At 33.7% G+C, this 20,563-nt stretch overlaps 1 protein-coding gene across 4 annotated transcripts in view; it reads right to left on the reverse strand.

Annotated features, from left to right (window-relative positions):
• DIAPH3 (diaphanous related formin 3) overlaps positions 1-20,563 on the reverse strand; it is a 445,793-nt gene that overhangs the window by 205,943 nt on the left and 219,287 nt on the right. For all 4 annotated transcript variants that reach the window (XR_008913852.1, XM_056806852.1, XM_056806851.1 and 1 more), the window contains one exon: positions 16,325-16,426. Coding sequence is in view for 3 of the 4 variants with exons in the window: in XM_056806852.1 (XP_056662830.1) it covers positions 16,325-16,426 (102 nt within the window). In the remaining variant the exon portion in view is untranslated. The remainder of the gene's footprint in view (positions 1-16,324; positions 16,427-20,563) is intronic.

Consider the following 20,563-nt stretch of genomic DNA (forward strand, 5'->3'; position numbering starts at 1 on the left):
AAAAATCTGTCACAAAGGCTTTTAAAGCATAACTGATGCTTTTTTTTTAAAGCATGACTGACTAAAAGAAGATAATAAAGAAATATCAAGAAAGAAATTCCAGGAGACTTAAAGAAATCAGTCCTAAATCTTGTAAACAATCAAATAAGGTGAAAACCAGTGGCGTATGGTAATAATAAAAGCCTATGGGAGTGGAGAGAGAGCAGGGTCTAGAGAGGCCTGATACCAATAAGAACAATATATATTCTAAAAAGAATATTGGAGTACGATTCTTATATGTATTAAAATTAGAATACTGATAATAAAGGAAAATTATAACCATTTTTCTTTGGGCTTGCAGAACCCCTGTCTTCTCAGAGGTGTATTAAAATTTAACTATTATAAAAATGTGAATATAAGGTAAAATATATATGCAATTTGGACAAACTGAAGAAATCGATAAATGCAATGGTCAGTGATGACTTTGGGAGATTAATGAAGAAGATGTTTAACACCTGTTAGAAAGAGGTATAGGATTATAGGCAAGATTTACATTTTTTAGTCATGACCAGATTGCCCATTTATTTTCCTTAACTATACTGATTTATTACAAGTGAGGCATCGAATTAAATTATATTTAATTTGCTTTACAAACCTCAAGTCCTGGATAAATGTTAGTGATGACTTCACTGGGGAGAAGGGCAATTGTAGACAGTAGTGGCAATCAATAAAAAAATGGCAGAAAATTGTAAATAAAATGTTTTCTTTAAATATACACAGAAGATGGGAAGTAAGGTAGTTCAGTGGATTGAAAGCCAAACCTACAGATGGGTTCAGATTTGACCTTAAACACTTCCCAGCTCAGTGATCTTGGGCAAATCACTTAACCCCAATTGTCTATCTCTTACCATTTGTGAAAGGGATTTTTTAACTCCCTTTGTTTATTTTAACTTAGTCAATCAAGAACTTGGCTTGCCTCTCCTTTCACACTTAGATAGTTAAGCACTTGAAGAGCCTTTTACTAGAGAAGAAAGCTCACGCCCTCAAAGACAGGAAGTGGATCCCACAAGCATGGCCTCCCCTGGGCAGTGCTAGACAAATTAAGGAACTATGATTGGTTCCTGAGATGTGATGTGGGAGAACTGTTGGGTGGAGAATAGTGCTTATAAGATGAGACCCAACAGGTAGTCAGGCATTCTGATTTCAGACTCCGATTTCAGATTCCTATTTCAGATTCTCATTTTGGATTCAGTTTCTGATTTCAGCTTCCTGATTCTGGTGAACATTCAGATTCTGCATTGGATTCTGCATTTGTGACTCTTGCTGAAGAGTAACTATCTCAACTTCTTGTTGGAGATTGGGACCTAAAAACTTTTGTCAAAGTTGGGCTGGATTCCCCCAGATCAACAATTACAGGATATTTAGCTAGGCAATATTTTCTACCTCCTTCCTATATTTCTCTCTTTACTATCTCTATTTTGCTGTAAGAAAGCTACTAACAGCCAAATGACTTAAGAGTTAATTTTTATAAATGGCGACCCCAACAACTTTTTATTACTCTTAATTTGACAAAGAACAATTTTAACTTTTACACATTCTTCTGATTTGGAACTGATACTCCAATCAATTCTGAAATAAAACATAAGGGTTGTATACACATATATGTATGCACACATAGAAAGGAGGACAAAAGGGGACACAGATGAGTAATATTGGAACTACTGTGTTCTATTATTAATAGATACAAAATATATAAATATAGATATATTCATAGGTCCCTATATAATTCTTTCTGTGTTCATTATATACTTAAATGTTTATTGATGCTTTTCAAGTAAAAATATTTTTTTAAGAAATAAAGGATATATGCATGACTGGCCTTACTAAAGTGTTCTGGGAATATTCATTGAAATATCAGAAATAGTTTTCTTGTATAATGGTGTAGGAATAACTATTCATTAAGATTTGTTAGGGATTTTGAATTACTGTGGTGATATGAAAGATTATAGAAGTTATAAAAGTTACAGAGACCTCTCATGTATCCATGATGAAAGACATAAAATGACACCCAATGGAATAATGACCAAAAGAAATCTATATCCAAAATAAATATTAAAAAATTGAGAGGGAAAGCACTAGAACTGAGGAGGATTAGGAAAGATTTCCTCTAGAAAGGATGATGGCTTGTACTTGAGAGCCAGACAATGAACACACATGGAGCTCAGAGACCAAGTATAAAGACTAGCCAGGAGATCATGGTCACTGTGGGCCCAGGACCCAAAGGGGAAGGAGGTACACGAATATGGGAAAGGGGCAGAAGGGCTAGCTGACCAAAGCTTAGAACCTTAGAAGAGGTTCCATTTGAGCCTGGACATGAGAGGGCACGGCTGGAGTTTAAGTAGGTGCGTGACTGCCAGATTTCTTCTTTAAGAAAATCCTTTTGATGGCTAAGTAGATAATGGCTGAGAGAGGAGAGAGCTGGCCACAGTCTTCACCTCTCACCTCAACTCTGTGGAGAAATTGTCTGATTAAGTCTCAAAAGCTCTGTGCCCCCTGCAGTCTAGCCTTCACACAGCTGTTAAACATTTTGATGGGCACTCCACATGGTGCCCAAATCCAGCAAGCATCCATAGGACCAGCTGCACTAGGAGCCAAAACAAAAACATGAGCCTTCTCTTCCCTCCCATACCATCTCCAATGTCCTCCCTAAGCCCCCAGTCCTGGTGTCCACAGAGGTGCAGGCATCAGGGCCAGGTACTACCAGAAGGCCCATTGGCAGGGACCACAAGAGGGAGCTCCCAGCCATAGTTCTAAAGCAGAGCTAAGCATACTCTGGCACTGTTTAGTGTCTCACTAATATTGATCTCGATTGACTCAAGTATAAGATATAAATTCCTGTTCGGCATTTAGAGCTATTCATTACTGTCTAAAGCTTATCTTAAAGGATTAATTATACATCTCTTCTTCGTGTGCTCTCTGGCCTCTCTCCAGTGCCCCTCAGAGGCCCTCCCTTCTAAGCTCCCCTGCTCAACTACACCTCTGAGAACCACCAGCTCCCTTCCCAGCCCTACTCAGTTCTGCCTTCCCTTAATGCCTTTCTTGTGACTGCCCCTACTTTTCCCTAAATCATCTTCCATTTTATCAAAAATATTAACCTACATATATTGATTCCTTCTATAGAATGTAAGCTGCTTGAGAGCAGAGGCATCTTCATTTTTACCTTTTTATCTAAATAACAATGTGGATTAGTGAATAGAGATTTGGCATTGAAGTCAAGAGACCTAAATTCAAATCTCCTCTCTGAAAGATGTTAACTGTGACAAATTACTTAACCTGTCATGGCCCAAGCAATTCTCTAAAGCTATAAGCTGGAGAAAACTTGCCGGTCCACATTGGAAGAGAGTATCCTTACTAGAAGTAGATGAAGAAAATCATTGGTGGGAATAAAAAGTAGATCCTCAGCACTAGTTATTTAATAAAAGCTTGTAGCCTGATTGATTTAAGTTCATAGATCAACTTCTCTCTAAAGACAGTTAAACTAAAAAAAGCAATTAGTACTGGATTAATTCAAAGCTGTTACCTAGAAAAGGCCAAATAAGGTTAGTGGCAAGCAAACAAAATACAAAGCTCCCATAGCCCTAAATCCTTTTATAACATGTAAACATTTGATTAATCTGAATGCTTCATGTATTCTGCTATAATACTCAAAAGGTATCTTAGGAAAAGAAAGATCAAAAAGATTAGACAAATTTTCTTTTCCAATAGGAGAACACTTTATTAATGGCACATAGGTCAATGTAGAAGCATAGATATTTATAATTTGCAGTAAAGTTAGTAGCACTATTCCCACAGAATATTATCTAACACAAAGAGTAGCTTATTACATATGAGCATCTTCAAAAGGAATCAACCAAAGAAGAGAGAGCTAGAACAAACACTTTAAAAATAACTATAATTGGTGGATAAAGGGATGTGAGATTTACTGGATAGAGAACTACAGAACTTTAATAAATCATTCAAGTCAAAACTCTGAAGTCTTTATAATATAAAAACAAAGAGTTGTATTTTAACTGAAAGGCAGAAATTCAAACAAATTATCTGGTTAACTAGAGATTTAAGGAAAATAAAACTACTAAAATTGGCTAAAACAATGACAAAGGAGGGTGGCATATGGGATTTATATACAATAATACATATACAAAGAAATTAACAATGTGTGAATATTTTTCCCCATGAAAGAAAAAAATTGTCAGAGCAGTAGATAGTATCTGAATACAAAATTAAAAAACCAGAAGAAGAAAAAAAGGAAGAAAATAAAAACATGTATTTCTAGAAAATTGAAGTCCGGAAATAAGATAAGCACAATCAATGTTTTATGTTATGCACTACTCTGTGAAGAACAAATAAGAAAATATAACATTAGTGAAATAACAACATGATACAAAAATGCAGGCATATAACAACTAAATAAAGGAAAAGGAGGTGTTAAAGGAAGTAAACTTTTAGTGAAGATTAAATTTAACTCTCCCCTGATTGTGAAGATTAAATTGTAACTCCTGCCTATTTTTAATCACCAGAAGTTTAAACACACTACTTAAAAGTTAAGTAGGAATATCTGTCCATTTTTAGATCTAATCACCAAGAATGTAGACATCCCCCTTAATCACTGAGTGGGAGTTCTGTAACCCACAGGTGCAGTAGTGGGTGACAAAGTAGAATCCTCCTGGGCAGTCCTAAGCAAGGCTTTAGACTATGATTTGCCCATGTAAAAATTGGAGGAAGGCACACGAAGTGACACAAGAGAAAGTATCTTTAAAAGAGAATGACAACTTCCTGAGTGGAGTTCTTCTGGTAGTTCTTCACTCTAAAAGGTGAGGGCTGGTGAAGAATATGCTGATTTGACCTGAGACCCTGTTCCTGGTGATGCTGTTCTACTGACAGGCAGGGAGTGAAAAGAGCTGACTCTTTCCTGGATATTTTCTGGAGAGTCTAGCCTCAGGAAAGACTTCCCCAGGTACTCAGCTTTGCCAAGGCCAGCTAAGGACAAACTCTTCCTGCCCGGATCAGGGACTGGGAGTAAATTATTTAGTGCTTAGGCTGGATATCTTACCTTATCCTCTCTCTGATTTTCTTGCTTCACCCTTCTATATTTTATAAATAAATCTCTTTGGAATAAAAAAATCTCTTTGGAATAAATTCAATTCCTGGTGACAACATAAATCAAATCCAACCTTTTTAAAAATAACCCCTTCCCCCCCCCCCTTACATGTTTTTCTCAGGGAATACACAAAAGCATCAAAAATCAATTTTAAGAACAATTTTAAACTCAATGATACACCTTTAATCCTTCTCCCCTAAACATCATCACTTGCGCTTATTTACAAAAACATAAAAATGTGTCTTTGAGATGGCCTTTGTATTCTACTTTAATGTTAGATTTCTGGGCTGGGGGTGCAAATGGTGCCTTCCCTTCAACATCCAGCACTATCTACAGCTCCTGACATTGACTTTGACTGAAACTGCATTTGGTGAAGGTGACCCTCAAATTCAATCCATGCTGTTAATTGGCTAGCTCTCCTTTCCATGATAGGGCTAAAAAACCTTCCTTTTATTATTATGGTCTATAAGTGTCTCATTGGTTCTCATTTTGAAGCCAAACCATCCCACTGGTGGGCATCAGGCCTGGCTTGCCTCAAGGTTCTGTTCCAAGCCCCTTTCTTCTCTCCTTTCTATGTTCTTTTACTATTACTTCAAAGGTTTCCTAGTTACAAACATGACTCCCAAATGGTTATCTTTCTCTGAATGGTGGAGCCACATCTACAAATTACCAAAGGAAAATCTTTCACTAATTATTCCACCAGAAGCTCAACCTCAGGAAATCTAAAGTTAATACTCTCTCTCTATCTTGCTACTTCTTATAATCTCACAATTTCTCAGGGGCAACATCATCTATCCATTCTCCTACAAGTACAACTTGTGCTCTGAATTGGCCACCTCATCCAAGCAATGAACAGAGAAGCCCTCCTTCTCTACTGTGGCCACTGTCTTAGGCAGAAGTTCTTCCTAACACCCTTAGAGACCAGACCGGTACAGTAGATGTCTGACATGAATATTCTATTTCATCCTCATGCCCCTAATATTTCACAGGACCACAGAGCAGAAGAGATTATCTATTAAGGAAAAGTAATTCCCCCAAAGTTGCACAGGAGGTACGTAAAGAAATCAGCTTTGAAATGCAGGTCCTTGAATTGAAATTAGCATGTTTTCCTCCATCTCACACTGACTCTCCTAATTTATAAATAAAAACCCAACATCAGTTTATCAGGGATGCATTTCAAGATGAAGCAATCACAAATAGGCTGTAACAGAGGAAGGAGGTTGGAAAAGCCAAGCTCTAACTTAAATGAGTGAGTCAGCCATGACAAATTCCATAGTGTAATGGGGTCTGTCATCCTTGGAGCATCAGTCACTACTGATTGCTCTCTCCTCCTCCACATGTTATCCGTGACTTCACCAATCTCTACTAAGCAGGGGTACTTAAGTTATTGTTAACCAGAGTATAACTCCAACTAGGCAAAGGGAATAAATGATTCCCTTTTCACAAGTGTAAACTCAGAATAGACAAAGAGCACCAAGAATTTCCTTTCACGCTATGAGAACCATGTCCTCTGCCAGGCTTTTAGGCATGTTATGGCCCCTCCGAGCAAGGACTTTCCGCTGTGGATCTCCTCAGTGCTCAGGGGCTTGGAGACCCTCTCTACAGGGATAATCTGCAGATAGTTCTAGCCTGGCCTGGCGGTGGATCTCTCTTTGGAGTTCCAGTACCAACCTCAGCATTTTAGTAGCCATCTCCACTTCTACTTGGTCAAAAACAACTCGTCTTTTTCTAAAAACTCCTTCCTCTTCTGAACTTCCATATTTTAGTAAAAAACTTCCTTCTAGCTATTCAGTCAAATCCTGAACACCATTCTCAGTGTCCCATTCTCTCTGACCTCAAAAATCCAACCAATTTTCAAATCTTAAGTTTACTTTCTACACAAAATCTCTGGAATACATCCTGATCTCTGGCTACAAAGCTACAGGTTAAGCTTAAGCCCTTATCAGTGATCACTCTGATTATGAAGTCTTCTTAGCATTTTGAGACTTAAAATCGATATTTCACATTGGTTCCAAGGCAGAAGATACAGTATGGGTTACAAAATGGGGAGTAAGAGACTTGCCCGTGGTCACACAGCTAGGAAGTACCTGAAGCCCAATTTTAACTCGGGACCTCTCTAGGCCTGGTTCCCAATCTACTGATCCATTTAGCTGACCCCCAATCCCTAGCATTTTTTATAGTAATTGACACTTGGGAAGTACTTAACAAAATGTTTGTTGATTAAAAATAATTAAAACAATGATGATAATCATGATTACAAAATTAGTATTTATATAGTGTCTACAATGTATCAAGCACTCTTTTAGGCACTTTACAAATATGGATATCTTATTTAATCTTCACAACAATCCTGGGAGGTAGATATTATTATTTCCATATTACCATTGAGAGGATAAGTGACTTGCCCAAAGTCACACAGCTAGTGAGAGCCTGTGGCTGGATTTAAACTCAAGTCTTCATGAACCCAAACCCCATATTATCACTGCACTATCTACAAATCTCTTGCCCAGTGCGGGAGATTTCAAGTGAAGACAGATATATTTTCCTCATTACTTATTAAATGTCATTAATACAGAAGATTGATAAATTATTGCACAGCTTTTTTTTTAAATGTATAAATACGATTTTAAAATTTTTAATGAATTATTTGTTGATTGGTTATATTAAAATTCCCAGATATCATGGTGCTCCTAGCAAAAATAATGTGTATACATAAATTAGGTCTTTCGTGTTTTTCTTTATCAGTTATTTCTCTTAAGGTGGACATTCACACATTAATCTTCAAATATTAGTTCTGTAGTTTTATAGAATCTCTTCTTGATTCTAATCATTTTATTCTTCATTATTTCTAATTTTAAAAAAATTAACCCACTCGTCATTTCTTACAGCGCAGTAGTATTCATATACTACAACTTGCTTAACCATTCCTCAATTAATGGCCAGAGCGTCAATTTATAGTTCTTTGCCACCAAAAAGAAAGCTGCTGTAATATGGTGGAACATGTAACTGTTTTTCCTTTTCACCTGATCTTGGGAAACAGACGCATCACTGGCATTGCTGAGTATAAGGGTATCCAGTTTTATAACTCTTTCTTTTTTTCATTGCTTTTTACACTCCTGAGTTTTATTAGTTTTCAATGTGTGCAGACCTCTTACCCTAATAAAAGAGACATCTGTACACCCATATAAGCAGAGCCCCATTTCCATAAGCTTGCAAGGCTGCCACTCTTCATCATCACTTATGGCAAATACGATATGTCTCTGAGAAATAGAGAACTTAATTAACAAATAACCCCCATTTCCATATCAGTTGTAAAACCAATATTAAAAATTAAGAGGGGGCAGCTGGGTGACTCAATGGATTGAGAGCCAGGCCTAGAGACAAGAGATCCTAGGTTCAAATCTGACCTCAGACACTTTCTAGCTGTGTGACCCTGGGCAAGTCACTTGACCCCATTGCCTAGCCCTTACCACTCTTCTGCCTTGGAGCCAATACACGGTATTGACTCCTGGACGGAAGGTAAGGGTTTAAAAAAAAAATTAAGAACTAGAAATGTTAAGATAAGAAGTCACAAGTTACCTTAAGCAATTAGAGAAACTGAGTTATTGAATATACTGCTTACTAGCCCATTTCCTGTGTATGGAGATAGATGCTTGACATGGGTAAAGCATTTCGAGGTGGTTTGCAATGTGTTTTATATACATTATCATTCTGAGGCTCGGTTTGGACATGAGTTTTACATACAGTAGCTGTTTACTTCCAGAGTATGTAGCAAGGTTTACCATCTAGAGATGTGAACAATGGAAGCAAAAATGTCATCCATGGCCTTTCCTGTTACCTGTAACTCATATCAAAGATATAAAATATCAGTGAAATAATATGAAATACTAAAAGGCTTTCTGAAAAAAATTCCAAGGCTATTAGGGAATCCTACCAGAAATATATGGCGGCAAATAGCAAGTCGAATATTTCTGAGATAAGACAGGAAGTCTGATGGATAGCCCACTGGGTTGGTAATTTGTTTCATCGGTACACCTCAGAAAAGAAACTATAGAGGTAAAAAGAGACATTTGTTGTTTGTGGAGATCAACCAAGTCTCTGGACTTTGTAATAAAAAAATTAATCTTAGACGTTAAGCTAAATTTATAATTACTTATTAGTAGAGAGAATGAAGAGGGCTCTGGCAGCTGTGCTTCTTTATCCAGCTTAGATTCTGAACCTGCCTGGTCTGTTTGCAGACGTGATAGCCACATGGTCAGGTTAGATAAATTAGATCCAGTCAAGGATAGGGCTTGAGAGCGGGAAGTGGCGCCCAGGAACCCAAGGCCCATAGGTCCTGCTTGCTGGGCTCTTATCTAGCCGGTGACATTATACCTATTCAGCTTTTTATTGGACAGTTTGGGCCATGTTTTCTGACATCCAGCACCTCATCGCTCCACACCACTGGGTCAGAGGCCATACAGCAGGGGCTTCCACTGCACAATCCAGAGTCAGAAACTGCCCTCTGCGTCCTACCTCAATGCATATGTGCCAATTTCAGTCTTCATTAATACACCATCCAAGTATTTCAAATGCCTTTAAAAATCACTTGAAATCTTACTCAAAAGCTAGTTATCAAATTACTTTCCAGTTTTCCAAAAAAAATCTCATTAAAAAAGGAGTCTTTGTACTTGTGGTTTGTATAGAATGCATTTCTAATTCAAAACTACTACAAAAACGTGGTATTAAATTCATTTTCAGTGATGAATCAAATGAAATTCTAAACCTCTGAGCACTCTAACATTTTTGTTGGACTGGATTGTGGGATATATAACAAATATTTATCAAGTCAGCAGCTTTCCAAGGCTAATACCTATGTCTGTGTGACTATACATAAATACACACACACACACACACACACACACACACACACACATATGTATACAGGGTTTTTTAAACACCTGTATATTGTATAAGACAAAGTCTCAGATCAGGTATCTCACCCTACATTCATAGAAAGATGATTATTTATAATATAATTCTCAAAACTAAATTTTTATCAATTAAAGGGAGAAAGAAGAGATCAATAACAACAAACTCAGAAACAATAAAAAGAAATTCTAAAAAAAATCAAAGATTCCTAACACTGAAAGTGAAAGAATTATTGAATTGCTACATAAAACTAGGAGCTAATATGTTTTAACTGATAATTAGTGTAATTAACAAAAGGAAGTAAAATACTAAGGAAGGAAAATTTAAAGGAAATAAAAGAAATTATTTTACCCAATTATATGACAATAAAACTGACAAATGAAACAGATAAATTTATAAAAACATAACATGCCCAGAATAAAAAAAAATTTGGATAAACCAGTCACAAAAGAAATTCAAGAATTAATTTCTTTAGAAAAATACCAGTATTAAATAGATTAATAAGCAAATTTTAAGTCATAATTAATTCCAATATTACATAAACATTTGAAAAAATAAGAAAAGCCTGTGGAATAAATAAGATAAAATGTTACTGATACCAGAAAATATATGGAAGAAAAAGTGATATACCACACTATCCCTAATCTTAAATAAAATACTATTGATGAAGTAATGCCTTACAGCCAGATTGCCTTTGAACCAAGGTTCCAGACTTCTTATTATAACTAAGACTATTACTTATAAGAAGGAAGAAAAAGCAGTAAAGACATGGCTTACAATCAGTAAAATTTCAAACAAAATTTTTTAAACATGCATCAGAGAATCAAAAACTGGGAAATGAACAACAAATGACAAAGATACTGACTGTAATAAGTTAAACCAATGTAACTTAATTTCACATAATACCAAAGTAGCCCTAAAGTGCGTTCCTTAGTAAGTAAACATTTGGTGTACTTCACAAAATGAAAGTGTAAGAGATAACTGTCAAAAGCACCAGAAAGATAGAATACAAACTCTTCAATGAAATCTTACAAAAATGATACTTGATTTTGGGCAGTTTTCATACTGTAGAAAGAAGCAATGGTAGGTAAATACCAAACTAAAGAAAGTTTGGGAAGATATTCAGTTAAATAATATTGTGCTAAGAGAATTCAAAGATTAAAAAACATAGAATGACAAACAAAAGATAAATAGGAGGATCATTTTCTAGTTGTGTGGCCTTGGGCAAATCACTTAACTTCCACAGTCTACCCTTTACCTCTCTTCTCCTTTGGAAACAATACAAAATGGGAGGGTTTTCAAAAAGATAGAGGGAAAAAAATAGAAAAGACATGCAATAATTATCACAACAAACTCTGTTCTTCATCAAAGGTGGGGGAATGACCACTCTTGGACTCTAACATAACTAAAAAATGCTACTGACTTAAATCAGGACCAAAAATATAGCATTTTCTTTCTCTCTCTCTCTCTCTCTCTCTCTCTCTCTCTCTCTCTCTCTCTCTCTCTCTCTCACACACACACACACACACACACACACACACACACTTATGCATGCTTGTTTACCAGTTAATATTTCATAGATATATATAAAAATACTGACTAGAATTGCTATATGTTGTTTTCCCCCTCTGGGGTTTTCTTGGCATAGATGCTGGAGTGGTTGCCATTTTCTTCTCCAGCTCATTTTTTAAATGAGGAAACTGAGGCAAACAGGGTGAAGTGACTTCACCAGGGTCCCACAGCTAATAAGTATCTGAGATCAGATGTGAGCTCAGAAATACGAGTCTTCCTGACTCTAGGAAGTGCCACCTGGATGCCCCATTTCTGTATGTAAGAGACCTCAAACCCAACAGAGTTGAAAGAACTGAAGGGGAATGTCACAGAGAAGCACAGGCAAAGGCACATGGAGAATGTGAACTGCCTTTAACACATAAAAAATCAGAACCTCTGAAAAACAAGAGGAAAATATTTCAACAAAGAATTATACAAAGAGAGGATGGGGAGGTAATGTAGGAAAAGCTGGGGATAAGAGAAGAACAGTCAGAGTTCTCCAATGACAACATCTCAGAATCAGGAGAAAGTGGAAAAGACTGTTAGTACCTGGGGAAAATCTGTGTTGAAGTTTTGGAAAGATAGTCTCAGAAGATAAGAAGGCATGTATCATTAGAGGGAATTCTTAAATTCATGAGATCACAAGTCTAACTATGTGATAGTAAAGTTAAACAACAGGAAAATAATTAACATAATCATTAAAATAAAACTATTCATAACCATGTGGTTGTATCAATGAATGTAGAAGCAGCCTTTGATGAAGTTATATATATATAAACATAAACAATAAAATCCCTACAGAGCACTCATAAGGACCTTTTTGAAAGCTATAAAAAGGCACCCAGCCAAAATTGTAAAAACCTAGCATTATGTGCAATAGGGAAACAGGAGAAACTTTCCCAATAAATATTAAAGCAAGAAAGACCTCAGACTACTTTTGTCAGATATTTTTCCAAAGGTGCAATAACAATGAAAAAAAAAATTAAAGGTACCAAAGAAAGAAATTAAACCCATAAAAACCAACAGCTTTTCTGTACAACAATAATAAAAGTCCTGAAGGTAATGTGAATAGGAAGTTCCATTCAAAAACAAAATACCAAAATTATCTGGGCATTAATTTACAAAATCACACTTTATACAGATAAAATAATGAAATCATCTTCATTAGAAATAAAGAATGACAAATAACTGGAAGAACACAAAATGCTTATAGCTATATCATATCAATATAAAAAAAAATGACAACACAGCTTCAATTAATTTAGAGTTTTCATGTTGTACTAAAATAACAAGGGGCTTATTACTTCATGGATTTAAACAAAATAATACTAAAAATTATTTGTAGTTTTAAAATATATTGGGAAATGGAGTGGTGGAGGGCAAGAGAGGGAGGAAATGAGAAATGAAAGGAAGAAATATTTCCAGGCTTCAAGTCTGATAAAAGCAGCAATAATCAAAGGTATTTTAACATTTGTTAAAATGTAGATGAGCATATATATCAGTAGACTAGCATAGAAAGGAGTGTGTTAAACAGGAGTTAACTCAATTAAAAAGGTGTTTACAAATTCCCAAACATAAATACCTAGGGAAGAAACGTTATTTTATGAGAACTGACAGGAATACTATAAAATTAATATTCTGGAAATTAAATCAATACCTTAAATATATGCCACAATAAACTAGAAACGGATATAGGAACTAAATATGAAAGATCAAATCTAGATGAGGTACTTTAACAATAATGGCAATAACAATAAAGTAAATTCTTAATATAAATATGACAGGAAAATTATGAAATATAAAATACTTTAAAATAACATAAAATTGAAACATTTTTACATGAACAAAATTAATATAACTAGGATAAGGAAAGCAGTTGAATGAGAGACAATCTTTGTTCAAAGAATTTATGATAAATGTCTCATACCAAGACATATAGGCAACTAACAAATATATAAAACCAAAAGCTACTCAAAAGCTGGTCAAGGAAGGTAAACAAATGGTTTTCAAAAGAAGAAAAGCAAAGAATTAACAACCAAATAAAATATGAATTCACTTTATACCTCCAATGTTGACAAATATGACAAGTGTTGGAACTACTCAATGCTCTGTCAGAAGAGCTCTATATTAGTCAGGAATACAATTTAATTATACACAAAGTACATGACCAAAATGTCTATGCTCCCTGACTGCGTTTAAAATTTGAATGATACCCATACACTAAATTAGTAGAACATAAAGTCTACTACAAGTAATCATTTAGAGTTCCCAAGAGAGATACTGCTTTTATTCATATAATTTCTTAAATAATAATCCATTCATACCTTATGGAATACAAAAAAAAAGTTGCCTTGGGGAGGCATAAAACAAGAAATAATCACATGTAAAACAAATTAAATAATTTCAACATTATTTAATTTAGATATATGATATGACATAATGATTTAAGAATTCATAGTTTAGTGGCATTCTTAAACTATCTTAGTAGGTAAAATGACTTTTTTCCCATTAATTTAAAGAAACGATATTAGCATTTTAACTTGTGATAAACTCAACTGCTTCAATTAAATAGGAATTACATTTCATTTTTATTTTGCATGATATGATCTTATTAGTTTGCAATCATGCAACCCTAAAATCATTACTTTTCTCTTCATGGATTAAATTTCTTATTTTGTCTGACTTGGACACACCAAAACTTCTAATGATATGAGGAGGTCTATGCAATCCCTTTCTATAAGCTTGGCTGCTCCTTTTAGTGTAAAACAGTAATCCTCTTTTCACCTTACTATCTCCTAGTTATTTTTAGATGCCTTTTACCTTTAGTAAACAACATATACAACCATTTGTGTACAAAAACTTATCTTTCTGCTACTGTGAGCTTCTTCACTAGAAAATTTCTATTAATCTTTAAAAGTTGACTCCAAAGTTAATATTTTCTATGACTACTTCCTTGATTTTTTCAATAATGATTTCTATATACTCTCCATAAAGAACACTACATATAATGTAATTATTTATGTACATATGTCCATAACTAAGCACACTCTATGTGCTCTGCATATAGAAGGTATTAAATGTTTCACGAACTGAATTCTAAATTGTTCAGAATTACCTCGGAATCCACACACATGTGAAGTCTAAGGCTAAGAGAGCAGAATGTGATATATTTCTTGAAAAGAAGCTTCTAATGCTTATTAATTGAATTTTGGAGTATTGAGAGAAAATTTTAAATGCATTAGTATTTTTCTCTTTTAATAAAAATTCCTGCATGCCTTTGACAGCAACATGACATAATAATTATACAATATATAATGATTATAAACAAATTTCCAGACTAGGCACTGCAATTCTCTTCAGGGAGACAGTGGTCACCAACATAGAATGACAAAGCTTAGCTAATGAGAGGTACTGCTTCTGAGAGAAAAATGAGACACAGAGAAGGATGGACTAAGAAATTTTGCACCATTATATCAAAACGCTAGATATGGGAAAAGTAAACAGAACAGTAATACTATATATCATAGCAATAATTATTTAAAACAAAACAATACTGAAAGGTAGCAATATTCAAAATAATTATCATGGGTCCAAGGGAACAGATTTGATTAAGGGGAAAAAAAAAGAGCATCTTTTCTCAAAATGGAGAGGCATTAAAAGTATAGAATGTAATACATGGTTTCAAAAGGTTTTGTTTTTTGTAGCTTTTTATTTTGTTACAAAAGACAAATGAGGTGATTATATATCAAGAGATGACTAATAAAAAAAAAAAGGGGGAATTTTTCTTTAAGCCTAAAAAATCTACTGAAGAGTTAACAGACAATAATAATCGTGCCCAAACAGCATGATTCATACTAAATTGAACCTTCAGGGGCAGCCTTCAACAAACCAAAAGGAAAAAAATCCAATAATAAAAATAACAATATGCTTGTATATATTTCATTGAAGTTTATAAGGCACTTTGTTCATGATACCACAATAGGGTAAGTAACACAAGAAAACAGGATAAATGCAAGGTCTTCAACTTCAATAATGAAATGAGGGAAAATGTGTCTCTCTTATGAGTATCAAGTTAAACATTAGACTTATAAAACATTAAATATTTTTAATTATTCTTTTTCTTTATATTGTTGGTGTCATCATGTGTATTGTTTTCCTAGATCTGCTTATTTTACTTTGTATCCATTCTTATATCTTCCCATATTTCATTGAATTCTTAATAGTTTTAATATTAGTCCTTCCTTACCAGAATTTTTTTAAACATTCCTCTATTGATAGAGATCTGTTCTGTTTACAGTTCTTACTGAGACAATAAACTATGAAAATGGAAAATGGATAATATTAGTGACACTAATTTTAATTATGTAGATATTTTGTTTTATTTTGGACTTTCAGTTGCTTACTTCCTTGGGGTATATGTTTAGGAATAAAATCTGACTGAAAGGATATGAATATTGTATTCAGTTTCTTAGTATAATTCTCAAATGTGTTTTAAGAACAGGAAAAAAAAATTTAAGTAAATATCTTAAGTGAGTATATTATACCCAAAATACATACTGAAACCACAAAATAAAAATAAAAAAAGAACAAGAGTTCTAATGGGCGTCATGTCAAAATACACAGTTTTTAAAAAGCTATTATTATTATTACATGGAAAGTTGCTTGAAAACACTAATAGTCAACATACTAAAATAAAGGAGACAAAGTTTAAGGAATATTACTCACCACGACTGCAAATTGTTCTGGCTCACATAAATTATTATATTCATTCTTTAATTTTGACAGTGAATTCAGCTGCTCCTGATCTGGCAGGTGCTTTATTAAGTTCTAACAAAAAAAAGAAAGAAAGAAAGAAAATATAAATAAACAGTATCTTCCCAAGCTACGTTTCATAGGTCTGCAATCATACGAAGAGCATTCATAACAAATCTCACATGATTAGTCAAAATAAATTACTTGTGGGAAGGAGAGAAAAAGTAAGTAAGGGATGAAGGGAAGGTGGAACGAAGGGAGAATTAAGTGCAAAACTGATATGAAAAATGTCTATTAATAAATAAATTATACTCTATGATATGGCAAAACTTTTATTTAGAGAAGCTAACCTACAAACTGGATAATCATGTCATTATATTTCAATACAAAGATATAAGTGACAGAAATTACAGAAAGCATCATCAAAAGCACTACAATTGAAAAGCTAACTAGGTGTTTCCAGTTTCTATTCATCTAAGAGATATAATTCTCAGTTCACTACTAAAATGGAAGATGAGGGCAAAAGAACTATCAAAAGAGTTTAATGACATTGTGTAAATCAATTTACCAACATATAGGGTTATGTGACAGAAAGAACAAACTAGCCAACTAAGAAAACATTTCTTTTAAAAGAGAAATTAAGTCACAAGAAAAATTCTAACGTACCACATTACACATGAAACTACAAAATGATGGCATCTCTTTTCATACATTACTGATAAAAATTACCCCTTTGGACAATATTTAATATAAATCTACCTCACACAAAATTGTTAGAGACATATTATTAATATTAAATGGTATAAAATAATACTTCTAGATATCCATGTCTCACAAACTATAATCTTAATTAGAAAATTTAGGGGTAAATAAAAATCAATATTTAAAATATTGTCTCAGCACTTCTTGGAAACTTATTTAACTTTATATGCCAATGTCACCCTAGACCCATAAACAGAGTAACTTATTCCCAGAAAGGTCATGTTAGTTTAAAAAAATGTTAAAGGAAGTAATGTTCTATAGATATTAGATAAAATTACATTTCATTGACTCACTGTATAACCTTGGATAAAGAAAACTGGGTTATCAATCAAAATAAGAGAAAATAAAATAAGTACAGTATAAGGATCTTATTAAAAGTAATATATTATAAATATAAATAAAACCATTAATATAAAATCTCATCCTCAAAGTATAAGATAGGTTTTAATATTATGCTTACTTTTTCCACATTTTTCAAAACGGATTTAAAATGATAAATTCGTAAACATTACTAAAATTCTTATTGGTAACAGCTAGGGACGCAGTGGATAGAGAATCAGGTCTGGAAATGGGACACTTGCTAACCATATGACCTCAACTGCCTAACCCTTACCACTCTTTAGCCTTCAAACCAATATGTAGTATTGATTCAAAGAAAGAAGGTAAAGGTTAAAAAAAAATTCTAATGAGACTAAAGACCAAAAGTGTTTTTAAAAAATTAAATATAAATTATTTTAATATTTTCCTAAGCTAAGCAATTATAATTTTAACTTTTTTTTACATGTTATTCTTTCTAATTCTTTAACATTTTAGAAGTCTTCAAACCTTTCCAAATTACTTCAAATTATAGAAAGCCTGAGAATATGGCTCATCAACAAAAAAGGATAATTAAATCTCATACATGCCAAATTTATATGTAAATTTATTAAAGTTTTGCTTACTTTTATCCAACTAAAAATCTTACTTTTTTAATAGTTCCCATTAGCCTCCTTTTACCACTTTAAACTTTGATACAATAGAACCAATTATTTACATAATACCTGGATTAACCAAAATAACAAAAAAAATCACTCTCCAAATTGCTTGAAATCATTCTATTTTTTTTAACATTTATGCTTTTTACAAATCTTTTCATATGGTCCTCAAATCATATTGAATGTATATAGTGTTTTCAAGCTATTCTATCATTCTATCAAAATTTATTTTTTGTAAAAGGTTATCAGTGATCTAATTTTGATATCCAGTGGCATTTATTTCCAGTCTTTATACACACACATTAGGTGTCTAAGTAGCTTTTGACTCTGTTGAACACTATCATCTACTCTAGAGACATCCTTCTCTGATAGCATCTGAAACTAAAAAGTTTCTACTGATGACCTTCCTATTTTTCTGACAACTTATTCTATCACTAGTTTGTTTACTCCTGATCCTTTTCCTGTCGCCTTAATTTGAGTGTTCATCAAGGGTCTGCTATCATCGTGGTGTTTCATTCTTCTCTTAAAAGATATAAAATGTGAGCGATATGATTTTTACAGTTAAGATTTCCATCATTCCTGTTGTATAAAGATATTGCACAAAATAGACAAATGATATTTACTGGATGGTGCTGAAACTTTCATCATTAAACAGAATCCATCATTACTTCACTATATTGAATTCTTAAATTAATATAATAATTTATAGAATACCAACTTGTTAGCAAGGCAAGAATAATAAGAACAAGAGAGACAGAAGAGTGACTATATTATAGAAACCTAGCATTCTTTTTGAAGTTTGAAAGAAACTTTGACACAGAGTGACTGATGCTGCTAATTAAACTATGTTCCATAAGAGTAAACCTACAAGAACTTTGAAATGTTTTAGAATGCTCATCAGTTTCTGTTAAAGACTGGACATAATCTGGCATAATTCTAGAAAGTCAAACAAATATTATAAAACTACACCATACCTTTTTATAATTCCCATATTTACTTTTTCTCACTTGAAAATAAATAAAAAATAACACAATATCCCTTAACAAAAACTCAAAAGGGTACCTCAAATAATTAAGCACTGTTTATATTTTGAAGGGAAGAAACCCTAGAAGCTCAGTGGTTCAGAGGATATAGCACGTCCTGGGAGTCAGATCGTTGTATATAGTTATTTAATTTTTGGCTAACTCTCCATTACTTCAACTAGAGTTTTCTTAGCAAAGATATTGGAATCTTTGCTATTACCTCCTCCAACTTATTTTATAAATTAGGAAGTTAAAAATAACATGGTTAAGTGACTTGATCAGGGTATTTGAACTCTGGAAGTTGAGTCATCCTGACTTCAGACCCAGTCCTCAATCTACTGCACCCCTTCTCTCAGATAGACTTGAGTGTTTAAATCCAGCAGTCCTACAAGCCATTAACTGGCTGTATAACTCCAGACAAGGCCATTTAAGTTCTGCCTGCCTCAATTTCTTCAACTGCAAAATGGATATAATAATAACATCTATCCTCAGGGTTATGGTGAGGATTAAATGAGATAATATTTATAAAGCACTTAAAATGTCTGGCAAATAGTAGAGACTTAATAAATGTTTGTCTTCTTATTTACAGTTTTGATTTTCCAATTACTGGTAAAAGAGAAATTAGCATCTCATATTCAAAGGGCCATCTGAAAATTATTATAACATCCACATATGTATCCCCTTTTCTTTTACATTATATGTATATATTAATATGATATATAAATGTCTATAGATATCATATATGCACACACATTATATATACACACACACACACACACACACACACACACACACATATCAGCCACTTAGGGGAAAAGGTAAGTCTATTTATGACTGCTAGATCCCATTCAATCATATTGACACAATTTAACTTAAGCTATGAGGAGCTTAACTTCTATTTATTCCACTTAATTTCTTTTTATATCATTTAGTCATCTTATATAATCCTTTAAGTAGTATAGTCACAAGAGTGTTAGAAAAGACCTGACATCATCCTTCAGCTCTCTTTTGTTCTCTTTACAGTGTCTTGGTGTCACTAGCTCCCATAGGCACAATTATCATCTCTATACCAATGATTAGAAGTCAGCATTGTTGTTGTGTAGTCCTGTCAAACTCTTTATGGATCCTATTATCCATGAGATTTTCTTGGCAAAACTACCTGAGTGGCTGTCATTTCCTTCTCTAGGAGAGTTATGTAAACCGAGGTTAAGTGGCTTGACCTGGGTCAAACATTTGCACATGTCAGAGGCCAAATTTGAACTCAGATCTTCCTGACTCTAGGCTCAGTGCTCTATCCAGTGAGCCATCTATCTATCTGAAGTCAGCATTGTGTTATTCAGTCATTTCAGCTGAGTTTAATTCCTAAAGAACTCCATTTGTATGTTTTTGGTAAAGATATTGGAGTAATTTACCATTTCCTACTCTAACACATTTTTTTACATATGAGGAAACTG

This window comes from Monodelphis domestica, chromosome 8, assembly GCF_027887165.1.
Source record: "Monodelphis domestica isolate mMonDom1 chromosome 8, mMonDom1.pri, whole genome shotgun sequence".
Lineage (NCBI taxonomy): Eukaryota > Metazoa > Chordata > Mammalia > Didelphimorphia > Didelphidae > Monodelphis > Monodelphis domestica.